The sequence below is a fragment of the Phalacrocorax carbo genome, chromosome 9, assembly GCF_963921805.1.
Source record: "Phalacrocorax carbo chromosome 9, bPhaCar2.1, whole genome shotgun sequence".
NCBI lineage: Eukaryota > Metazoa > Chordata > Aves > Suliformes > Phalacrocoracidae > Phalacrocorax > Phalacrocorax carbo.
The window spans coordinates 20632681-20658254 of record NC_087521.1 but is presented as its reverse complement, the minus strand read 5'-3'; the positions used below and the strand labels follow the sequence as shown (position 1 = coordinate 20658254).

At 38.1% G+C, this 25574-nt stretch overlaps 2 protein-coding genes across 8 annotated transcripts in view; one reads left to right on the top strand and one right to left on the bottom strand.

The window, feature by feature from the left end:
- CPSF2 (cleavage and polyadenylation specific factor 2) overlaps positions 1–22626 on the bottom strand; it is a 43440-nt gene extending 20814 nt beyond the window's left edge. For 2 of the 6 annotated variants that reach the window (XR_010374460.1, XM_064460595.1), the window contains exons 1-15: positions 22496–22625; positions 21689–21874; positions 20042–20201; positions 19845–19950; positions 18443–18572; positions 18010–18125; positions 17269–17456; positions 16557–16847; positions 15364–15464; positions 14811–15011; positions 14006–14158; positions 13210–13435; positions 11029–11328; positions 9941–10075; positions 9739–9836 (exon numbers count right to left, since the gene is read on the bottom strand). Coding sequence is in view for 5 of the 6 variants with exons in the window: in XM_064460595.1 (XP_064316665.1) it covers positions 9744–9836; positions 9941–10075; positions 11029–11328; positions 13210–13435; positions 14006–14158; positions 14811–15011; positions 15364–15464; positions 16557–16847; positions 17269–17456; positions 18010–18125; positions 18443–18572; positions 19845–19950; positions 20042–20201; positions 21689–21837 (2349 nt within the window). In the remaining variant the exon portion in view is untranslated. Of the gene's footprint in view, positions 1–2550; positions 9837–9940; positions 10076–10197; positions 10297–11028; positions 11329–13209; positions 13436–14005; positions 14159–14810; positions 15012–15363; positions 15465–16556; positions 16848–17268; positions 17457–18009; positions 18126–18442; positions 18573–19844; positions 19951–20041; positions 20202–21688; positions 21875–22495 lie in introns of those variants that run through there. The other 4 variants (XM_064460594.1, XM_064460596.1, XM_064460599.1 and 1 more) reach the window with 4 other exon arrangements.
- A 56-nt stretch (positions 22627–22682) lies between these two features.
- NDUFB1 (NADH:ubiquinone oxidoreductase subunit B1) lies at positions 22683–25327 on the top strand. 2 transcript variants are annotated; one of them, XM_064460602.1, is made up of 3 exons: positions 22683–22792; positions 23674–23818; positions 24991–25327. In XM_064460602.1, the coding sequence occupies exons 2-3, from the start codon at positions 23679–23681 to the stop codon at positions 25025–25027; spliced, it is 177 nt and encodes a 58-aa protein (XP_064316672.1). In that variant the 5' UTR covers positions 22683–22792; positions 23674–23678; the 3' UTR covers positions 25028–25327. The 2 variants fall into 2 exon arrangements, with proteins under 2 accessions (XP_064316672.1, XP_064316673.1); XM_064460603.1 differs by having other exon boundaries at positions 22694–22792; positions 23677–23818.
- The last annotated feature ends 247 nt before the right edge of the window (positions 25328–25574 follow it).

Sequence of the window (25574 nt, the reverse complement as noted above, 5' to 3'; positions counted from 1 at the left end):
TATAAATCAGAAAGCGGGTGAAGCTGATGATCTAGAAAGTCATTCTTAGGTTAGGCATATTCCACAGAAGTATTAGACAACCAAGTAGGAATCTGCCTGTCTTCACCATTTCCATCTTTTCCCCCTTGTCTTCCGTAAAGCATCCCATTTTGTCAGCATAGAGAGATGTCCAACCAGCCTAGACATTAAAGGTACCTTGCTAGCTAAGTCTCAGCTGCCTGTATAGAGTCATAAGCTAGCCACCAACTCCAGGGCTACAAATTTGCTAGACAATGAAAAGAGACCTTGGAGTCAAAACCAAGCAGTTGACTTGACAGTTTTCAAAATAACGTAAAAATAAAATGCTGTGCTTCAGCAGTTCTCAGTCACACAAAAGAAGTCAATGCTCTGTGCAGTAAGAAGCGTGCTGCAATGCTGATAGATTTTACACTTGTACAAACATCAGTAAGCAGCAGACTTTCGAAGTCCAATACCCTGCTCAGAGACTTCCGTGTATCTGCCCTTTTAGAGCCACAGTACATAGATGTGGCAGAGCACTTGCAATAAGAAGCCAAACGCAATTTTAGAAAGCTCAAGGAATTAAAAAAAAAGTCAATATTATCATGAAAAGTCCTTGAATAGTAGGAAGATTTTTCAGTATTTAGGAGCCCAACTATAAAAACTGCCTTTAATTCTGGATTTCATAGTTTAATCATATGCAACGTAATTCTATCTAATGAATTATTAAGCAGCAGAATGGTATGATCAATGCAATGAAACAAAAAGCAGAAGTAAATATCATTTAGTCCAACAAGTTACACAAAGCTGTGTATTCAAAACCTTACAGAGCAATGCTTCGCCCAGTGACAGTGAATGGAGTGTCACATGTAAGTTTATGAATAGACAAGAGTCTTGTAACCCCTTGTTGTTGGTGTCAACCCAGTGTCAACTGATAAGGTGCAAGCTGCCAAGAATACCCATGATTTGCCTTCAGTGCTCTACCCCGTTTGTATTATCAATACCAAGCCTCAGTCTAGCTCTACAAAATTTAGATTTGCAACCATGGTGTCCCTAACCTTGTCCTTAGCCATAACCTAAACTGTAAATCAAATAAAACAAACCACCCAGCACAGAATATTTCATAAACCACTTGCAGCCATCAAACCTAGACTTGCAGACCCTGCTGTGTGGTCCATGAATAAGTCTCACTCTGATGCTGTTCATAATCCTAACCTAATCTTGTCCTGGAGAAAAACATATACCGTTCTTTTTATCTGACACAACAGGCTTACAGACACTGAAAGATCTGCCAGTAAAACTCTCCAGTTCCCCTCCCAAATCTTAAACTCGTGCCAAATTCTATGGGGAACAGTTCACAAGACATCCATAACCCTCTCAAGCAAAGCAAAATATCTTCCTAGAAAAGTCATCACTGTTTTGGTTATTTCTTCTTACCTTCCACATTGTCTAAAGCTCTTTCTTCACTCCATCTGTACCTTATTTCCAAACCAAGAACACCAAGGCAGATATCCTTCCCCAGTCTCAAGGAGATGGTTAGTTTCTTTAGGCAGCCTAACTTTTTCTTTAAAGTATTCTCCCCCATAGCTAGAAGGTTTATTTTAGAACAATTTCAAAAATATTAGAGCACATGTTCTGACAAGCAAAGGAAAATTCCATTCACAGATCAAACAAATAACTGTATAATTTGGAAGCTATTTCTTTCTTCGAAAACCATCAGCTGAATAGTCCTGCAAATGTAGGAGTAAAATTACCAGAAGTGTGAAGCAGTCAAGTTCTGTACTCTTAGGTATATAATTATTGACTCTTGTACATAGAGCTAACGCAATGCAGTCTCTAGCTGGTTTTGAGATCATGCACACACGCACTAGAAAAATAACCTTCAATTTTGTATTAAAAAAATCATGCAAATTACCCATTTCTGTACATCATCTTAAAAGCACTCTTTTCTATATATAAACAGCAGCAAGGCTACTAGTCAAATGTTCAATCCTTCCAACGGGTTCCTTGAATACAAAGCTGATGAATTCCTTCACTATATAATCTAATACTTCAATTACCAATGCTTAGGGTTTGTTTGGTTTGGTTTTTTTTTTTAATAAGATGGCTCTTTACAGCAAGCTGTCAGCTATGACAAACTTGTGCACATGTGAAATGAAGACCACGCATCTTGACTGACCAACGGCAATACACAATATTGCAGGAAATAAAGTCATACCATCATATATTAATGACTTTATGGCTTTTCCATAATAATTAAGTTGTTAAAACAGTGAGAACAGGCTACACAGAATGAACAAAGAGGTGCAGTTTTGCAGGATAAGGCTGTCATGCAAGTATTTTACAGCTATTCAGTTTGGAAGGTATGGACTACATACATGATTTCTACTTTTCCCAATTTAACATTTATTTTTCTTTTTGCTTCCCCATACAAGAGCCAGAAGAATTTAACATAAGGGAAAATATCAACTGTCCCCTCCTCCCAACCAAGGGAGCCAATGGGCTATCCCATTTTAAAATAAGCCAAGAATTAATGAAAACAATGCCCAAAAGTAATTGAAATCCTATTTCACACAAGAACAAAAGTAGTATTTTGACACTTCTGGAAGAGAAGTCAGAACTATGAAGAGTTGTTACTGAATTTCTATGATAAACATGGTGTTAACTATTCAAGTCATCCACACACAGAAACACAAAAGCTGCGCTGAAGAACTCTTGCCATCGACTCCAAGAGGAAGCAGATTAGGATCATGGTTTGCAACACTGGAGAGTTTTTTGACTGCAACAGAAACTAAATTTAGATCCAGTTACATAAAAAATACTAATAGCTTTAACACTTTTAATCAGCGTAAGAGGTTTAGAGATACACAAATGATTTAAAGTCTGTTGACTAGTTTTATACTGCATTTGCAATATTGTGCATTAGTAAAATCAGGGAGATTATGAAAGAAATACTGAAGCTTAATAAAATTACATAAAACATGAAAAGCAGGCTATACAGAGTGACTCCAAACTTTGATACTAAGACAATTTTACCAGAATACATCAAGAACATAATTCCTCTATAGAGTCCTGCAGCATGGGGGCTAACCTGCCCACGTGATGTGACACAAGTCCGTGGTAGGTTCAGAAAACAGTTTGGCCTCTTTATAAATGAAGCATTAACTCGTGTGATCCTACAAAGGGCAAAAAATAAAACGCTTACTATCTTCATACTGTTGCACACTGCTGATCCATGGCTAGCGCCCCAGCACAAAGCAGTCTGTCAGGCTTTCAAATGCCAAGTCTGGCATGGTGACGGGCAATATGCTCTGCCAGCTGTGCAACTCCTTCAGGAGCTGCAAAATGGCAAAAAAATAATTCCCTGATGATTTTTAAGGATAGTTCATTATTATGGCTTGCAGAATACCTGCCAATAATTTATAACGGATCACATCACGCTCAGGGTTTTTCCTCCAAAGCAGCTAAACAAGTTCCCTGAAAACAACAGAAGACATAACAATTATGTCCTCATACAAATAATTACTTGGATAAGCTACAACTGTTGCCCCAGGCATGTGGTAAATCTGCAAAATAGGTGGCAATGTTATTATATGTCTCATCTCCTGCTTTTTGATACGTAATTTACACCATGAAAACTTTTTCAGGTTCACATCTTGAAGCATATACAACAGGCCAGTTAGCTAAATGTGGGTAATTTTTTTTTTACTTGAATAGTTCATTGCACAATGCCATCACAAAGTATTCCTTAAAAGCCTGTTTCTAGCACTGAGTACTAGCAGATACAGAAATTAAATGGCTAGCAGTTCTACTGAGTTTTAGCAATGACTAAGTTCTATCTGCATTCAGGTTTTTTTCCGTCAAGGATCTTAGAAAAATCCTCTTGTACAATTTTTCTATACAATACTGATAAAGGCGTATTACCTACCCCCTTCAGAATTATTTCTGAGAAACACTGGTAGTAACAGCCAAGATCAGCACACTATAAAACTTACCCACATTGACTTAAAAGAGGAAAAAAAAGACTAACTCTGAAGCAATTACTGTAAAATATACCTTAAGGCAAGTATTATCACCAATACCCAGTCACTTCTGAAGCCAGTTGTTCTTCTGCAACAGTGTACAGAACTGGAGAAGAAGCAGTAGTTTCTCCAGATTAGATTAACTGCAATTTTTTTTTACATACAACTACAACTTCAAACAAACCCCAATAAAAGCTTCCAACTTCTAAGCTATTAATTTTTTCTTCACAGGATCTCAGTGATCTAAGCAGGATCACTCTAAATTAGAGCTCTTGTTCTGATTTACTTTGCTGTAAAGCAGCCTAGAAAATGACTGTGCTCTCTGTCACAAGAACTGGTGAGACAACTAAACCAGACTCCTTGCAGACAAGGCAGCAGTTAAGTGACAATTTTAAGAAGGTACCGATGAAACCATCGGCTTGAGAAACTGATCACTCCAAGTGCTGTTGCTTAACAATTGTGTTGCTGAGTTTATTCTTCATAATAGACACCTAAATATTCCTATAAACTGATTAGCTACAAAGGAAAAAATATATTTGGTTGTATCTAAAAAAATCCTTTAACACATTGGAGATGGAATAGTTACTTAGCTGCAAAAGTTCCAATGTTGTTACTTGACATTAAATATTATGCTTTATTTTCTACATCTTAAATACCCGCAAGGGCACCATAGCCACTACCGCACAATGAACTCTGTCCATAGATCTCCCTATGTAATTTTCCAAAGTTAATTTTACAAAAACTGCTATCAACCTTCAGCTAAGTTGGACAGAGAGTTTGTGGTTTGGGTTTCTTTTCTTTTTTAACTGAAATTACCATCACTGCAAATTTCTTTAGAACCGTTTGTTAAAAATACCTTTTAGAGAAGTTGTTAGCACTTCAGAAAAACTTCACCGAAAATGACATTTAAGCAAAGCCTATACAACTGAAATAATGTATTTGCTCGTTACCAAAATTTGCAAATACCAGAGTGCAGTTACAAACTCTACTTTTCGGCAGATGCTTAGGTCATTATTATTCATCTGCTGAACCACAGATCCACCTTACATCACCTAAGAGGATTATGCAACAACAGGCAGGTTATTACTGCTTAAAGGTCATATACCAAACTTGTGTCCTCATAATGTTTTGAGTTTCTATGGATCCTTCTTTTCCAGGAAACCAGCTACATGACTTATTGGAAGTTTGACTCAAAAATGGAGTCATGGTTTTTTTACTTTTTGTCACAGCAATAATATATAATCTATCAAGCGAGTTAAATTTAAAGTGTACTGCATTAAACATTCTAGTTCTCCCATATCTTTATATCTCCCATATTTGTAAAATAATATTTATCAAACTTCCACACTCGCTACACAAGAGAACACATATTCCCCTTCTACCACTGTGACCAAGCGTTACTAAGCTGAAGGGAGCATTCAGTTCACTTACCACAGAACTGCAACCACTTCTCAGAATTTCTCTGCCAGAAACAATAAGATACCTTTTAGGACAAGGAATGAAGAATTTTACTAATGTAATTAAAGTAATTTAGATCAATCTGAAACAATGCACTCTTTCATCCCTTGGTTAATACTGGTCAAGCAGTGTGAGGTACACTAATGGTTCACAACATATACTGCTTATCATGGAGGGAGGATGCCATTTAAGACCATCCAAAGCATTCAGCGAAATATTTGCCCTGCTGGCAAACTTTGTGAAGGATGATTTTCTACAAAAGCTTGTGTTATGATAATGATAGCTTTCTACTTCAGTGGAAGGAGTAAAAATACTCTATGATTAACACTGCTTACAAGAGCCTCAGCTAACTACCCTGTTCTGTACTTGCAGGAAACCCATGCAACCGCCTCCCATTTGCAAAATAAGTCTTAGTGATGCAAATTTGATCTTTGTGTCACGCCTCTTTTCCAATCTGAGTCTCAGGAAGAGGAGACTTAAGACTGTTTAAAATAGTTTAAAAAATAAATTTCAATAAGCAATTTTGAAGATTCTTTTGATCTCACTTCTTTATCTTGAGCTACCATCGGTTCCTTATACAGTTTTCAGATCAAGACTTAAATTCTGTTTACTGGACACATTTCTTTATCAGATTTGACCGCAAGATCATCTTCCCCAACACCACCTTTTTAAAACTATGAAATCATCTGTAATAGCCATGGAACAGAATATTATGCAATGTTCAGATCCTTACTGTAAGATCTATTTTGCCAAAGTGTCAAAAAATTTTAGTGGTTTATGTCTTTTCCCCAGGCAATACACTGCCCTTTTCTAACTGAAATATATTAATACATGTCATACCTTATCAAAGAAATCTTGCTTCTGCACAACATAAGTGTTTTAGGGTACAACCCCCTATAACAATTATTTATATTTGGGGGAGGGGGTTGGGGGGTGTTGGTAAGGTGGTTCTGCTTGTTTATTTCAAACAAATAGTGTTTGACTGCCATTAAAAGCTAGTACAGATAGAGGAGAATTCCTACCTTTCCAAGCACGTTTTACTAGCAAATAGATCTCAAATGGTCTCATGAGACTGTTACTCTGACTGAATGCAAGGCATGCTACCTTTCCATTAACAGCATATTTTGAGAAGTGGATCTGGTTAAGTCTAAATATTGTTCAGGGAAAAAGAAAGATTTTCAGCTTCACCTCACCTCCAGTACATACTGTTGAAGTAAAATGATTATAAATGAGACTATCACCCACATAAAGTTAAATAACTTCAGGGTAAAACTATGTTTAGACAATGTGAACAGCTTAACAATTAATTCTAGAGCTATTTTTTAATTATTATTCAAGAGATCTGCTTCTACATTCCTTGAATCTTTTGAAATACGTCTTCATATTCTACTACATAGGCACGGGAAGAAGAGAATACAAAAGCTGGGATTTATCCACAAATACTACAGACTTTGGGGATGGGAGAAGGCAAGCTTCTGCCCTTCCTGTGTCTCCAAACCCTCTTGGATCTTCTTAGCTGAGGAATCTGAATTATCCAAGACCCTTGGAAGGAAATATTTTTAAATGGTCAGTAAGTACCAAACCTAGGTTTGATTTGAAGTTAATATTCTGGCCCTCAAGAGCAACAAAGCAAAGAGTAAAAAATGTTCCTTTATCAAACTTTTACTGCTAATGAAGAAAATACAGAAGTCAGAAAATACAGCTTACAGTCCATGGCAGCACTGACATTCTGTGGAGGTAAGGGGAAATGAATCTTTAATTTCCAATACAAACAAGAACCACATTAGTAACTCTGAAACTTACACAGAGAAGTTCTGTTATTGTATAAAGCCTATCAGTTAAGAACAACAACAAAACAATTATAATAATCTATCAGAGAACTGATAGCAGACTACGGAAGAGTCATGGATATTTGCTTCAGTTCCACACTGTTTACAAGTAATCAATGCATAGCTGAGGATCACACCTGCTCCACAGCTCGACTGCAGCCTGTCCTAAATTTACTATAGATGCCTTGTATTCCCCTTCATCCCTCTCACCACCAGAATTGTCCACAAACCCAGCTTTCCTCAGTCCCAGCATTCAGATGACTATCACCTTGCATATCAGCTTTCCAGGTCTCATTTCAAGCCACACTCATGCTGAATCGACTAGAACAGTCACTGTTTTCTTCATACTTGAGCCTTTTCCTTAGCAATGGCACTAATTTGGGGTTCTCACCTCCTTACCAGAACACATGGGAATTTAGTGACTGATAGCATTAAACTTTGGTTAAACTTAGCTGGATTTGAATCAACAGTTTAAAAACCCAAACAAAACTGACAGAAAAGTTTATGATCACACTGTCTTGTCTTTATCCCTTTCTTAAAAGCAGCAATATTTTTAGTTTCATTTCCTAAGGGGTATTTCCTTTATTAGCATATTCCATATAGGCATGTGCAATCTCTGCCCACCCTAAGCCCTCTAGTTAGAATTCCTAGGGCCAATATGATAATGTACAAAGTAACTCACTTTATAAAAGTTCATTAATATCAGCAACAATAGTAATACAACAGTATTCACCAACAGGCATCCAGTATCATATAAATTTACATAGCATTGCTACAAAACAGGTACAAAACCAGAACATTTCTATGAAGTTCTGGCTGTCAATATAATGGAAAACAAAAATTCTTCTACACTGTTTAAAAAAAAAAAAAAAAAGCATTGAGCCATTCAGTCATTCCTAGCCAAGATTTTCTTTATGTAACAAAATACATTCTCTCTCACCATTAAATTTTCAAGTTTTTACATTTTTAGTATATAGTTCTAGCAGGTTTGGTTTCGTTTTTTTGGTTTTGTGTTACTTTTTTTTAACATGGTCTTCAGTTTTAAGTTACTATTGTAAATGTAATAAATAATCTGTACATCAGATAGAAAACTATTTGTCAAGAATGAATTGCCAAGTAAATTATCTTTCCATTGATAGCCCACAGGGCTATTTTTTGCCACTTTTTCAAAGATTTTATTTAAACATACACACAGAGAGCACATATTACATTGCTGTTGTATGTAAAAACAAGCAAGCAACCCTCCACTGCTGAAGCTGGTGGTTCACATGTGGACAGGGGAAAAATGGATTAAAACTCTCAAGAGGCCATTTGTTTGCATAAATTAATTTCTGAGAAATTAAGGCGCCCTAAACTGTGCTCATCTTCACCTAGAACTTAAGGTCAATTCCTAGCATCAGCAACTACAGTAAGTCCCACTGTCAACTAGAATGAAAAATGGCACAGAACATGCAACTAGAACAAAACATGGCACAAAAGCATTAAATACATCGCATGAACTCAGATTTCAAGATAAAGGATCTTCCTGAACTCAACTCATGGCACTCTGAACCAACTGTGGTGCATCGATAAAGGCTCTGAAAACATTAAGATCAGAACTTAAAAAAGACTTTATAGTTGGCATAATTTTGCAAAACCTAGAAGTTACAAATTCTATAAGTTTGTACAGAAGTTATTCTGAAGCACACAATTACTGGATTTTAAACTGCCTGACAATATTATCCTGTCTTTTTAGAGTACCTGTCCAAAATAATTTTTTGATCCTGCAGATTGATACTTTATATAGAATATGAAATGCTGTTCTGGAACAAATCAGTAAGATGGAGCAGATACAACATTAAGATGCAGCCAGATTAACACCAGGGGAAAGTTTAGGTAGTCTAGCTTTAAGTGGGCTATTAAAAATGTACATTAACTAACCTCCATTTAAAAAAAAAAGAAAACCACCACCCCCCCAAAAAAAACCCCACAAGACTGTTCCCTAAATCAAATTATTGAAGAAAAAAAAACAAAACCAAAAACAAACAGAACCAAAAGAGAACAAAAGCAAAGAAACCCACAGTTCCCCACCTAATCTTATTTTAGAACCGAAGAATGATTTATATGTATTTTGTACTCTTTGGCAAGGCATCTATGAAACAAAAACATGTCCTGACAAATTGAACCTTACCTGAGAAGGGTTCATAGTCATAAACTCGTTTATAATGTGTTATGTGGGAGACAGCAAGTCATAACAGTTTGAAAGTCAACAACATGGAATGTACCAACAGATTTATGAAGAATGACAGTAGTAGTTATTTACATGTTCAGGGTAGTTAACTGATCTTTGTGAGTTAGGTTTCCCCTGTATGAATTAGAAAACTACAAGAAGTCAAAATTGAGAGAATTCTCCATTGTCTTTAAAAGTTCAAGTAAAAATATCTTTGCAGCACCTTCCTCAGACAATAGCGTATTGCTCGTATAAAAGGTCTCTTATCCTATAGAAGTCCTGACAGAGACAGCCTTCCAATCCAATGCGCCCTGTTTCAGTCTGAAACAAAAGACATGTTTCATTTTATTATCTTTAACTAATCAGAAACTTAGTTTTCATTTAGAATATTATTTACCAAAGAGTTTAAGGCACAGAACACCTACCCTGCGAACAGCCACCAGATTGTTGCACACAAGCACTCCTCCTACAAATTCGGCTTGTATACCTTCTCGCAAGAGAACTTGCTTGAAGTCAGACAGTCTTGGCTCATTCATAAACACAGACTGATGTCCAAGAACCTTTAAACAACATGCACAGTCTTAATATTTCTGCTACTTAATACCTGCCAGTTTTCCAGAGATCTCATCACTGCGTGGCCAGCAGTGTGGCCTAGACTACAGGACTGTGAGTGAGAAAATTGATTCTATTTCTGTTCACCTGCAGCAAGACTTTTCCAGGACAGGAAGGCCTTAGAAGTTATCCATCAAGTAAAGGAGAAGTTCCTTTCTTTGCTCACATACTGAAGACAAAGGGAAAGCTGTCAGTGAAGATCCCTCTTCTAAGCCACATTATGCTAGGGACAGAGCTGCAGTAAGCTGTACTGATCAGCAGTACACACTTCTATTACAGTTGTCATGAATCTGAACAGTTGTCTCCACATTTATCTAGCTCCTAGAGCAGGCAACATTTAGGACTGTGCAACAGTATCTTAAAAAGCAATTCAAGGATTAGAAGGCATTGTAATCATTCAATGAAAAGAAAAAATATCTACTCACATGTGAAGTATTTTAAGAGTAAATTTACAGAAAAGATTAATTTCACAAACTCTCAAATCACTACTATAGAAGCAGAGACATATGAATTTTAAAGGTCTGTATCTCAAGTATATGAAGTATTTTCCATAGAATCAACAAAACACAGTAAAATCCAAGGGTGGCTAAAGGCCAACTAATTTCAAAATCTGCAAATACTAATTACAAATATGAAACATGCTAACTAAAATCTTCAGAAATAGATGGTACTGTATGCTAGGCACTGTTAGTGGATGCAAGAGATCATCCTTGCCGAAAAGCATAAAATATGAACAAAGAACAGTACCGGGTTTAACAAAGAGAAAACCAAACATGAAAACCCAGTTTCAGTTAGGGTTTCATTCGAGGAAGATCACAGCATCAACCTCGAAGCACTAGAAAAAACCAAATGAATACAGAACTCTTCAAAAAAGAAGTCCAGGTCAGCACAATTTCTGTACCTCATGAGGTGGCAGAGGTTCCAAAGTAGGAATGATCTCGCTCTCTTCACACATCTCCTTGTCATCATCACCAAAGAGGCTTTTCATGGCCTTCTGTTGTGCAATGACGCTAGAGTCTGAAGAAGGCATATCCACTTGCATCTCTAAGTCTTCATCCTCCCTCAGCTCTCCCTCTTCCAAAATAACTCCAGTATCCACTTTCGAAACCCGCATGTCCAGAACACCATCTATCCAAGCCAACTCAGCATCCTTGGCTTTACAGAACTGAAGAGAGCTGACAAGAGAATCTTTTAATCTGACCTGGGTTGCACAAAAATAAAAGTACTATTAGTTGGACGGAAAACAGAGAGTTCTTACTTCGAGCTTTAAAAATTAGCAGTTTTCCTTGCATTGTTTCTCCACATAGGCTCCATTCATACTCTTTTGGGGAGGGAAAGGGGGGAACTGGTATCACCAAGGCAAGATGTTCTATACTTTCAAAATATATTTTGTAAAACCCTCATGTCACTACTCAACTTAAAAAGCAGTGGAGATCAATACTTTTTTTACTTTGGTTAAAGAAAACCAAACCAAACCAACAACAAAAAAAACAAACAACCCCAAACAACCCACTATGTGACTGCAACCTAAGTTAAACTTAGGGCAAGAGCAATAAAATAGTTTTAAAACATCAGAAACATTTTTGCAGCCAAGAAGTTCCTCTGATGGCCATAGCAAATTTAAGGAAAGTTTCTATAGATGCATTTAGGTTACTGAACAGCACTTTCAAATTTCAACCCTCCAAAAAAATTATAATTAACATTTTATTGTAAGAAGGGAAGTTGTAAATATCAGATTTTAAAGTAACCACACATCACATTACGCTGATTCCTCTTGCATTCCAGGGCTTTAACCCATTAAATAGAGCCTTACTCTGAAAGACTTATCCACATTGTACATGATCCCCACAGTGGAATCAAGGCTGCAATTGTAAGAAGCACACTGCAACTAACTATCCACCTGCAGCACAGTCAACTCAAGAGACAGTGGAATTCTGATGCCCCACTTACATCTATTATTTTCTAATTCAAAGTCTCTTGTGTACTTCATCTGTTCAGAAAGCTTCCAAGAGAAAAAAACAAACTAAAGCTATACAGAAGATTGAACTTCCCCTTCATATAAAAATCCCTGAAATCACAATTCTATTCAGATATTTTGTGAAAAGTCACAATTGTGTCATTTCTTACACACTAGCAATCCCCATAGCTCAAAAAAACCCAAACCCACAAAAAAAACCCAACACAAAAACAAAAAGCAAGAAACCAAACAAAAAAACACTGTTTTAAGACTGTCAGAACTGGGTAATTTTGAATAACTGGAACTTTCCACTTCCTACAGTATAAGATTTTTCTCTGGAGAGAAGCAGAAGCACCTCTTTCAACAGTTCTACTGATGTTTTCCTATCTACTTCAAAAGGACAGAAGGAATAAAGGACTAATGCCTAAAGTGCATGTGAGAGAATTTCCTCTAAACAACTTCAAAAGTTGAATCAGACCATACACAATTTTCACATACTCCACACAAATTATCCAAGTTTTCTTATTTAGAGCTTAACCATGAAAATTAAATGCAATATATTAACACAGTGCAACACACTAGTATAACCTCACTTCTCAAGAACCATCAAATTAACAATTTTTTCAGGGGCAGGGGGCAGAGGTGTCTTATTTATTTTCGACATTAACTTGCTCCTAACTTTACATATCTATTCTTCGGTACTATTACATACAAAGGATTTTTTTTTTCTCTTTGCACTCTAAGGCTCCCCTTCAGATTCCAAAAAGAATCCTGAATTGCAAGTAGTCCACAGAGGTGCTCTAAATATAGACATTATAAATCTATTAAGACTTGAGTAAAGCAAACTGATGTACCCACAGACACAAACCTTGCCTGTTGCACTACAGGTAAAAACACCCTCATCTCATGTTTAAGCCTTTAAACACTTCTTATGAATAATAAGGAGTAGGGGAATGCTTACCTGGAAGATAGAAAAAGGCTACTAATGTCTTGATCACACAAAACCAAGCGTACACATAGAAGTACCATCTCTCCCAAGGAGTGGAGGGCCAAATTAAAAGTCTGCCAGTACAGCTCTACTACTGGTCACAGTAGTTACACACCTAACAAATTCCAGTCCCTTACCTGGTAAATGTGAGTTTCACTGGTTGCATCTACAGTTTCATGCAGTTTAGGCATATAAACTTTGATGTCTTTGCCACCAAAAGCTCTGCAACATTCTGCAAGGTCCTGACTGGCCTCAGGTGGTCCATGGACAATGATCAATTGTCTTGGTTTCATTTGGTTAATAATTTTTTTAATTGAGTCCCCATCTGAGCGTCCTTCATAGTCAATGTATGTAACTCTGGCTCTAGTTTGAATTAAAAACCCAAGAATAACATTTTTTTAGTTTAAAAGATTAAACCTTCGAGTGCTCCAAAATGTGTCATTTAAAAAAAGGAAGATATTTTGAAATTATTCTACCTCAGCAAAAGCTGTCACCACAAGGTATATTATGGATCAGTAAAATACAGATTTGTCAAATATCATCTTGTATGCGTATTTAACATTATAAATTCCCAAAATTCACCTACATCATTACGCAAAACATGAGATAAGCATATTTGCATAAGTTCTTTTAACAAAAGATATATACATTTGAGTATCTATGCTAACACACTACTGTATAATTTTTTCTTCCTCTTTCACTTGTCTCCATCAGACAGGAAACAAACTGCGAAATTCTTAAGAGTGGGGAGTCATAAGACTCTGTACTGTGCTCCCACAAAACTAGCAAAAAACTAACTTAGCTTGGGGGAAGAAAGAAAACCCAAAAAGCAGGCCCTTTCCCACTTTCTTAATTCCAAGCCAGCCTTTTACCCAATTTGCACTGTACCCATGCCACCACTCCAGCAGAGCTGACAAGAACAAAGCCACTCACTTGATTTCCATGGATTCTGTTGCAGAAATACATTTGGTAGGAACATCTGATAAATCCTGGTCCATAGGCTCTTCTCCATTTGTCAAACCAGATTCTAATTTGCTTTTTTCTTCTTCTGTTGCTTGAAGTTCTGGAACTAGAAAATCCTCAGGTCTAAGGGATGAAAGGCATTTTGCTTTTAGTAGTCTTATAGTAAAACCAAAGCACTACATAATATAATCAATGCTGACTATTACTACTGAGTTGTTTTATAATTGCTATTGCCAGTAATTTCATTACACTTGCCTTCGATATTTCCATCTTTGAACAGAATTCACTTGGAAAATATCACCTTCCTATCTTAAAAAACAACTTTGGTATCTTGGGAAATACTAGCAAGTTGAGGTTTTCTAGCAAGTATTCCTTATGCAAATAGAACAAGTATCACTAGATTTTTCTAGGATGAACAATGTTCTTTCCTCTCATTACACATAATTTGGATAAATTTATAACCTAAAGCAGAAAAATGTCAGGTTAAGTAAAATTAAATCTTCTATGTTGTAAGATAAAGAAAAAAACCAAACCAAACCAAACAACCATATCCTAAGAGCTGTGAACACAGGCCAAGGATCAGCACTCTGCAGCTTTAATCCTATCATAAGCTTCATGTGAGACTTAGCACAGACTATCCCAACTGTTCAAAAAGTTACTGTGGCTGAAAAGCACGTAACAGTGCTGCAAAAGAAACAAAATTATTATTTTTATTACTTCTATTTTTAAATTATTTCATAGCTACTACATGTTAGTATGCATTACCACCACCTACTTGATAATCTCGCCATATTCATCCCATTTAATTCTTTCTTCAGGGGCTGGAAACATTGGATAAGATTTCTTTGCCTGTTTGAAGAAGCTTCCTTTCCGGCTGCCTTCACCTTTCATCATCAAATCATGTTTGGTCTTATGTACAGTTGGTTGATCAATATCCTCTTCAGCATCACTCTCATCACTGGAATCAATATCTGCCCTGAAATGACATTCCAGAAAAACAAAAACAAAAAAACCCTAGTACTTTTTCTCTTCAGGTTTAAAAGTACCTATACCCACTGTGTGGAAAATAACAGTTGACATAACACTAATCAATGACAAGGGCAGTTTATGTTTCTGAGAAAGAGCTCACAGTCAAACAGCAGATGAAACGGGTCTGTCATAACAACAGATTAAAGACAACCACTCCCAATTCCACAGTGCCCTCAGACAAGTCTATCAAAACTATGATTTTCATTTATCCCTGTAAATTTTTGAAGTAGCAGAATGATCAAACAGAAATCTCAGCTCTGACCATGACAGCAGAATGCAAGAACAGCCAATATACTTACTCCTTAGACTGTTCTAACTTCTTAGCTGCTTCTTTCTTTAGTTTCTCCTTTTCTAAGTATTCTTCAAGTTCTTTTCCTTCCAACTTGACACGCTTTCTCAACTTCAGATATAATTAAAATTAGTATTACTGTGAGTAGCTGACATGATTTTAATACTTTTCCTACATGCTGCTGACAAGAATAGTTTTATATAAGTCCCAAGGACAAGTACACCTTGTATGTCACATACAAGGCAGCATTACGCAAACATGCGGCACCTTGGCATGGCCAGATCATGACAACATTATGAGTCACTAAAGTCTATCTTAACAGAAAAGCATTTCTAAAAATTTTAAAATCCATTAGCTTTACAAAAAGTTCTTAAAACATCTCCAGGAAATATCCCTCCAATAAGTGAATACAAATATTCTGAGACGAGCAGTGTTGTTTTAACTTTTTTGTCACTAACATCGAACCAGAAGAACCTGGTAAAGTCATAATAGCAGACAAAATGATGCCAAGTTTTGTTTCTTGTTTTCTGAAAATCACTGGAGTATAAGTCACTGAATAATACTGAATTCTAAGAAGAGTCTAATACTGTAATTCAACGCTTTCAATCCAATTGAAAACTAAAATAAAGCTGCATCGTCAGGATTGAAAATATATCACTGCAATCACAGGGGACTCCCATAAATCAACGATGTTTACCAGAGAGAAGTAGACACAGATATATAAATTATTGAAAATAATTTGAAAGTATGAATAAATATTAAATTAAATATATTTTGCTAAACTTTAATATAATATATTCCACTAGAATTAGAATTTGACTTGATTCTCCCCTCATCCAAAACCAGAGTATTTTCCATCAAGAATCCACCATATAGAGTGATCTGCATGTCAACTGCAAGCAGAATTTTTTCTATTACAAAAAAAACCCCACAAAGTGTTGTCTAAAGATAAATATTTAAAAGTAACTTCATGCTCATCTCTATTAAGTATTAATTTTGCCACACCACCAAAAAGCATTTTGCAGTTCCTAGTGAGAGCTATTTTTATATGTTTATCCACAATTGGTTAAACATGCAACACACAGACTTCAGATTTCTCTCTGCCACTAGAAGCATTTTCAGTAGATCAAAAAGATCTGTTTTCCTCATATTCCCCCAAATAGCCCACAATAAAAACCTTTGAGTTATACAGACAATTCTTACCTCGATATCTATAACTTTTTCAGAAGGATTATCAATCAGGAATCGTGCTAATGTTCCAGGTGTAGTGCGATAAGTTAAAATTATAGAGTTTTTGGAATCCTGGCACCATTGAATGAAAAGATCTCTAGAAAACCCACACTCTAAGTCAGGCTGACTGGCAAGAACAACTTTCGGACTAGGCACTCGAGCCAGATCAGACAGACTATGACATAAGGACAGATGGCGGAACTGAAAAGGATTGTTTCTTTTATCTTCAAAGCACCTCATCAACTTGTCACTCATCCATTCAACCTAAAACACGTATTAAGAAAAAGTTATCTACAAGAATACAAGTTCAACAATAATGTACAAACCTTCTATGAAGTACAGGATGCAATATGCACATGATTACATCAATGTTTCTCAGCAAGTGTAGAAAGAGTGCTGAGTGTAAGCAACACAGAAACAAGTATTTTAAGTCCTCTTTTTTAACAGCTACAAACTATGCTAACAAGTCTTGCTATAAAACCAGACATGAGTACCAACAAACATGCCCATAGCCATGACTGGACTTTGTGACTTGATTGAAAGATCTGAGGCACAAACATGTGCTCTAGAATAAGGACCACACCTAGTATTTCACCATTTTTTACTGTTAGAAAGAAAACCAAGATGCTTTTGCATACATGTTCCGTTATCCTCTTCATAATCTTATTTTACAGTCAAAACAAACCTGTGATTTAGAGAACTCCACTACATTGTAGCTGACGTTATTCAAAAGTGCTAGAGAGTAGACTCCTAATCCTGCATCTTTTGTTCTCCAGATCTGATCAAGAAGTTGAGCAAGTTCCAGAACTCTGCCTGCTGTATCCACAGCTATTAATACGTTTCCATCACCTCGTAATGTTTCCAAAACGTTTGCTAAGAAGAATTAAAAACAAAAAAAAACCCTACTTACACTTTGAACCAAAATTAGAATGTTTGTGGCTCGGGTGTTTTTATTTGTTATATCACACTAGCAATCATAATCAAAAGCAAACTAAACACAAATAAAATAAGCTTCAAAAGAGATCCAAAACCACAGTTCCACCAAAATTAAAGGGAGCTGGAGTTTTCTTGGTAGCTCTGGAGGTCTCACTGCCTTCAAACTACTACTTCTTTACAAAAAAAAACCACAACGCCAAAAACACAACAGTAAGATGAAGGTTAAAAACAAATGTGCTGAGGACCATCACTTAAAAATCCCTTAAGAGATTGATACTGGTTAAAATACACTCTTTCCAAATACAGTTCATTGTTTTCAGGAAAATTATTAACCCACAGGAACAGTACCATCAGAAAAGATAACTCAAAATTTATTAAATTTTAATAAAGGTTCTTAGTTTGGATGTTGATCAATTTCTCATAGAAAAACGATTTGTGGTGGCTAATAAAGCCCATTACTGCTACTTTGAAGCCCAAAGAGAATACATACTCAGTAGCTGTTCATCCCTTTGCTTCCTCCTGGGTTGTACATAAGTAGCATTAAATGAATCTGTAATAAGCAATGAAGGCCTGCTCAACATTTCCAAGGAACATCCATTCAGATGGCTGCAGAAAAAAAGGTAAAAATCTCACTTTTGCATTCTGCAAAATAAGACAGCTAGCTTCCAGATGTCTGCATGTACAGCAAACAAACTCCTCAGTAGCTGAATGTTTCCTGCTTCAAACTTACAAATAAATAAAACTGAGTGGAATGAGGAAACCCAGAGCTAATGCTTGTTTCAAACTGATTAATCTGAATGCAAGATAAATCAGTGGTCTTAGAGTGGGAAAGGCACTGCTGTTTCCATACCTGTTTATCCCACACTGAATGATGCACACAGAACACAAAGTCTAAGAAATATATAAGGCTAAGTTGAACTTACATCTCCCTCTTGTGGTTGAAATCAACTGCATAAACAATTTCTTCCTCTCCATCCTTGACAATCTTCCAAATCGTGCCTCCTATCATGTGGCCAGCTGGCAATGGTGTGATTGATAAACCATGTCCTTTCCCTACAAAAGTTTTCAATATTTTAGGCACATTACATGTATTAAAATCTCTGAAACTCTGAAAAAAAAAAGACAGTAATTTTAAACAACTGAACACCAGCATTATTACTGGGGAAAAAAGTCAAATAAACTATGAAAAAATCAGTAACATATCTGTCCTTCCCATGTAACGAGTAACTTAAAAATTCTTTGCAATTCACTTCTTTTTTGCCTCCAGAAAAAGAAATTGAAGATCACGTCTTCCCTCTGCCTCCCACTGGTACTCAGAGGCACTGATATAACTACAGACCTAAACAACAGTAAGTTATATTACAAACATACCACATGAAAGCAGTTACACTGGTGAAAAGCAGACCCCTCTCTGCGGCAACAGAAAATGTTTACTGTATCATTCCCTGTCTAGGACCTTACAAAAACACATACAAATTACACAAACTCTAAGTTCACGTGCTGCAGTCAGGCATGACAGATCTTTTCAGCACCTGATGCCTTTATTTTTAATGCACTGTTGGTCCTTGTCATTGGTGCTAGCCTGCATCTTTGTCAGAGTAAAACTAGATGACCCATGACCATTACTCACTGACTTTGCTGCATTCCACAAGTTGAACTGAAGTGCACAGCTTTGATAATAATGAAAACATACATTTTCTTAGATGCATCCATCAAGTCCTTTTGAATCACTTCATTAAATATGATAGAAGAACGGTGTTTTGAAAAGTTGTTCACTAAAATTACTTCCAAGATGTAAAAGTTGGCAGCACAGACATAGCCTTGCTACAAATACCGTAAAAAAGGGTCAGCAGCCTTTCAAGGATGGCATCCCATTTCTATTTTCCAAACTACAGGGCAAGTATTTTGGCAAGCATCATTCAAGAACTGGGAGATACTGCATCTTAGAGACAAGCTTCTGGTGTCAGCTTCTATATGTTTTTCTTCAAGAACAGGGTTTCCATTTCATTCTGGTCTTTGAATTCAACAGGAGTGAGAACCTCCTGATTCCCCAGATGCCATGGTTTCTAGCAATAAGCTACACTGAGTATCATTCAGAGTCAATGACGACCTCCTCATTCAATCATCCGCATGCTGTAACTTAATCTCTGCAACCTATTCATTCTCTAGAGACCTTTCCTTTGTGTTACTGGTTACTGAAGAGTTCCAAGTTCAGACCTGCAAAAGGCACATTTCAAAACTTAATCCCTTTAAAAAAAGTTACTTTTAATGACTCCGATGCCTTTCAGTAGAAGTCATTTATTGGAACTTTGGTGACAACTTTACCTTTCAAATTCACAATCTGAGAAAACTTCAGCTGTTGTATCTTATCAAAGGCTGCATCTACATCATCCAATGTAAAGAGCGTGAAATCTTCAGTATTATGGCGGGACTAAAACAAATAAGAAGTATAGGGCATTTAAGAACCTGAGCACTCTACCACATCAAAGATGTTGTGTATGAAAGTATCAACTTAAATATACCTGGTACAGATCATACATAAACATCTGTCCCATTTTATATACAGGAATAGTTGCATAAATGGCACAATTCAACCCCATTTTTCCAACTGCATATGGAAGAGCACCAAGGTGTAGAGGGTCAGGATGAGAAAGAAGAACAGCATCAACCTGGTGTACATGTCTACAAAAAGAGTGACAACAAAAGTTGGTGAAAAGAACTCTGTATGAGGATATATACTCCCTATTATGGCTATTTCAAGAATACATACACAGTCTGAATGCCAAAGAAGAAAACTTAAATCCTTCCAGGTTTAGAACAAAGTCTTTAAAATCTTAATTAAAAGTTACAGGTATTTGCAAACATTCAAGTAGTTAAAAATGCAAGTGACTTATGAAAAATAATTTCAAGATCTGGAAGACATAAGTTTCACATAAAGTTCTTGATTAGAAGAGACCTTAATATATACCTGGACACCAGAAAGTACATTAACTGAAGGGCCAAAAATATTATCAGTGCAGACATGCTACAAATTGTTTAGACATCTAAAAACCTAAAACAGACTACATCTTTTCTTCTGATGAGAAAGGCCAAGTAACAGGACCAAAGACACAACAATCCTTAAACTGGTAAGGATCAAATAAAAATATATTTCTTTAAAAACAGAAAATATCGAATACATTAATTTAAGAAAAATGGCACATATATTTTTGGGGTTTTATTAATTTTAAAAAAGGAAGATTTTTTTTTTCTTCTTGTGAAGTTGTTCAGACTGAAAACTTCCTACCTGTCATAATCTAAAAACTTGAGGGCATAAAACATACGCAACAAGTAAAAATACAAGTTGGGCTGAAAGCTTTTTTTCCCTCCCTTACACAGTAACTGGGGCACACACGTTCTTCTTGATGGCTGTTATCAAAAAGGGGATTTTATCTAACTGCTTCTCAGATAAGACACTCCAGAGGTTTTACAAATTATCCTTAGTACATAATAATCCTCAGTTAAAAGACTTCAAACACACAGGTGTGTCAACGCTAGAGAAATGAATCTATAAAAACAGCATCACAAAGCTCAGTTTCTTTCAGGAATTTACATGTTTCCATCCTAACCTTGTAATCAAAGCTTGCATCAGCCCATCTCCTTGCTGTAAATCTGCAGAAGTTCAGTATTAACATCTAGACAGGTTTATTTCTTTGCAGGGCTAGGATAACTAACAGAAGCTGTTTTCCTGACTGACACAGTCTATTCAACTTGAAACAAGAGGCGAGAGTTGAACCACTTTGTATTCAGCCTACATACACTAAGTACTCTTTCATTTAAAACTCAGTTAACCATTCTGAATTAGTTTAGAGCCAAGGTCAGTCTCCTATAAACTCTGCTCTGTGTCATGTTTACAAAAACCCAAAACATTCAAGCCAAAACAAACTCAAAACAGTTTGAGAATTACAGTTAATAGATGTAACTCATTAGACTCACAAGAGAAAAAACAAGCTTTTAATGGAAAATATTCAGCACCATAATTCCTTTCATGTAGAATATACTCAAATAAAAAAAGAAAAAAAAAATTTATTTAACCATGCAATGGTACATGTATGGGGATATATTTTGAAAACTTTCAGAAAAGGACAAGACCTATTAAAAAAAAAAAGTGTATGAACTAAACTACTTACTTCCTCAGAGAATCAATAATATCCATAGAAAAGTTTTCATCCCAGCCACAGTCCAAAAGAAAACGAAATTCATCTACTTGCAACAGATAGCAAAGGGCAGATTCCTCCTGCACCCCTGAAAGCGTTGTCAACTTGATAATCGAAGTCATTTTCCTCTCCAAGTGTTTAATCTCCAAAAGAACTAACCTGAATGGGGGAAAAGTGTTTCACTGACTAATCCGAAGGAAAAGCCTATTTATTTAGATGGAACTTCATGTATTTCTGAGAGTACAACTGTGAATGTTGTTAAAGATAGCTCCCAGATATCAATTAAGTCTCAGATATTAAACTGGATAAACGTGACCGTTGCAGGTCTTTTGTTATTAGAGATTTTTTTTAACAACACGGATGACTAGGAGCGGCGCAGGTAACAGCAACTCCCCCCCTCCAGGGGCCGGACGGGGCACCCAGACACAGCGCACCCCGCGCTGAGGGCCCCCAAGCCCAGCGGCTGCCCGAGAGGGACCCAGGGCGGGGCGGGCCGGGGGCTCCCCACGGCGGCTCCGGCGCCCAGTCGGGCCCCGCCGGCCGGCCCTAATGGGGTGGGTGATCCTCGCCGGCCGGGCCCAGCACTAACGGGGCGAGCCCTCCGCCCGCTCCAGTCCCAGGAGCAAGAGAAGGAGGAAGAGCAGGAAGAGAAGGGCGATCCCGGAGAGGGCCAGCCGAGCAGTTGACGCCTCAGGACCGGGCCGAGCCCGGCTCCCGCAGGGAGGAGAGGGGCGTTCGGCAGCAGGCACTACTCCCCCCGCCGCCGGCGGTTGCCGTTACCTGCCTCGCAGGCCGCCCACGCGCCGGCCTCCCTCAAGCCCACCGGAGCACGCGCCCGCCGCCGCTGCCGCTGCCGCTGCCTCTCCCCCGCGCGGCTCCCTCCGCCATCTTGCGAGAGGCGGGGAGAAGGAGGAGGGGAGGTGGAAGGGTACCGGACGGCACCACCGCCCGGCCGCCAGCGGGGGAGAGCCCTGCTCCCCCTCTTCCTGCGCAGCTGGTGGGCGCGTCCGGCCCGCTGGCACCGCCCGTTGTTGCCCTTGGCGTGAGGCGGCGCGGGCCTGGTGGCGGCGGGGACCGGTAATGGCAATGGCTGGGGCGGGTTAGGGGGCTTCCCATGGTACCGGCGGCAGCTGCCCCCTCTCCCCCACCCCTGCGGCCGGGACGCGGCGGGGCGGGCGGCGGCGCGCCTGCCCCCGCGGGCTCCGGCGGGCGGCGCGTTCCCGGGCAAGGTCGGGGGCAGGGTCTGTCCGTGCCCGGTGGAGGCGGAAGGCCGGCAGGGCCCTCCCGCGGGCCAGTACCGGGGGCGCCGGCCTGGGGAGGGCAGAACCTGCCGCCGTGAGCCCCCGGACCGCCCCGGGTGCCCGGTGCGCCGCCGGCCGCGGCGGCTGGGAGGGCAGCGGCGCTGTGTGGCTTCCCTGGCGCCTCTTGTAACTCCCAGGCAGGCGGTAACCCGGAGGGGTTTTGTTAGGTTGGAAAATGCACGGTGGGCTTTAGCAATATCCTTTCTTATCTGCCAGTTCCCCGCTTAACGTGCAGCTTACCTTTCGGCCTTGTTACTGATAATAAAGAGTCCGTCTGCAGTGGTTTAGGTTATAAATGCATCCGTAATGTTTTACAACACAAACTTCAGAATTGTTAGAGTTACTTTAATGGGTAAATTGCCCTACAACATTTAAATGAAACTATTTCACATGGGATATCTTAAAGAGATGTTCTATTTCTTTCCCATTTTAGGACAAAATTCTATTTCCCAGGGCCAAGAGTTAGAATTAATCCTAACTAAGAAACCTGTTTGTGGTTTTGAGAACCACATGTGTCTCATAGGAAGCGTTTGATGGCCCTCATGTTTGTTACGCTGCTGTAGGGTCCTAGTAAGTGAGGTTAAAGGTGCCAGATGTACAACAGTTTCCATGTACATATTTATCAGTAACTCTTGTCTTTTATGCTTTTGTTTTTAGCAGTCATGGTGAATTTCGCCCAAGCTGTGCGTGACCACTGGGTTCACATCCTTGTTCCCTTAGGATTTGTGATTGGATGCTATTTGGACAGAAAGAATGATGAAAAACTGTCTGCCTTCAGAAACAAGAGTTTGTTATATAGAAGGTCTGCTTACCTTCTTACATAAATATGTTGTTATTTTGCAAAGTACTTCTCTGTTTGTTTTGAGAGTCCTTAAGTATAAAAAAAAATCAGTGATGCTGTCAAAATATTAAAGGGAAGAAAGCCCTAAAAATTTCAGCAACCATTCATCAAGGGACTTAGGTCACTAATGCCTTCTGAAAATTGGGGCTTTAGGAGCCATCTTAGTCATGAAAGAAAGGGTCATTAACTGCTGTCAAGTTTTTAGTCATGAAATGTGGAAACCATTATTTTGTGTCTCTCTAAAACTTCAGTGCTTGAATTTTAGTTTTCAACTTTTCAGTGGATTATAGCAAACTTCAGTCATAAATTTAAAATCATCACAGCACTTTTTAACTAAATATTTTTATAATTGTGTTATTTAAAAATAACTAAGTTTTTGAAAATGAACACAACCTTTATGTTGGCAACTGCTGTATCTTCACTGAAGGATGTGATGATACACATTGATCCGTTTGGGCTTACGGGCTGGCTTCTCAGGGAGAATTCAGATAACGCATTCTGTCAATTCTCCTAATTCTATATTAGACCACAGAGCTTATGAAACAACAGGGAAAAAAAAACCCACCCTGCATAGCAGAGACTAATAGTAGGAATGTTATTATCAGTTATCAGTTTGCAGGTGGATGCAAACTGATAATACTCTTGTCTCACTAAGTTAGTTCTGAGTAAGAAAGTAACCTTATGACAAAACCCACTCCACCGTTACATGGGTGCTTTTCTTACTGCAGTCGCTGGTGAAGTTGGGCTGGCATTTCAGCATATTGCAAAAATCCCTCTGCTTTCACACCTAGTTCTCTTCCCACTAAAGTAATGAGTTATCGTGTTTCAAAGAAGTAGAATTTTTCCTTTTGGAGCCCATTATCTAAGAAGTCTGTTAACTCCTCAGAGGCCATCTGTTCTGTGCTTCCATTTAAATGAACAGGAGTTAAGAGGACTCAGTCCTTTGAAGCTTTGGAAAGAAAAGAGGAAGCTTATCAGTACTGAAAGACTTTTAACTGATGAGGATTGTAAGGAAAGTTAAATTTATACATAACTCAAAGTATTGTATAATGATTAATTCTATCAGTAATTATTTTACAAAACATATTCAAATTTTAGTGTCTTTCCTCTATTTTATTTTTCTTTCCACACAGAGAGTTGAAGCCCGGTGAAGAAGCTACATGGAAATAAAGGCTGCTGCTGAAATGGGAAATATATTTGTTTGGTTCATCATCTTAGCTCACATGTTGAAAGAATAGGATTACGGTTTTAATCTTGAGAGAATATGTAAAGCTCCAGAAAAGGCCACCTGCAATTCATGGGCACCAGTTTAATTTCCAACCTTACTTTTTGGAAAATTATTTAATTACATGACTACTCTGTGTCCAGGAATTCCATTAGTACATAAGTGCTGAGAAACTTTTGTCCCCAGGAGTCATACTCTGGAGCAGGGGAAAAATTATGTAATAAAGAAAAACTATGCAAAACTGATTGGTGTTGATATGTACAGTGTGGAATTCACGTATTTATACCCAGTTTATGAACTAGCCTTCGAAGGAATGCTTAACATAGACCAGGAAATGTGGTCGATGGTTGGTTGGGTTTTTTTTTTAACTGAATCTGCACAAGTTTCTTTCCCGATTTCCCCAGTCGGCACGGCTGCCGGGGGGGCAGCTGGGGAGAAGAGGGGAGGCGGCGCTGCCGAGCTTTGGCTAAACCCGGTGCTGTGGGGAAAGCC

Bases quoted from the DNA above. Each gene is read 5' to 3' on its own strand.
- NDUFB1 (XM_064460602.1), top strand. From the start codon at position 23,679: ATGGTGAATTTCGCCCAAGCTGTGCGTGACCACTGGGTTCACATCCTT. The intron at 23,819-24,990 runs GTCTGCTTACCT...CTTTCCACACAG, and splicing joins AAGAGTTTGTTATATAGAAG to AGAGTTGAAGCCCGGTGAAG.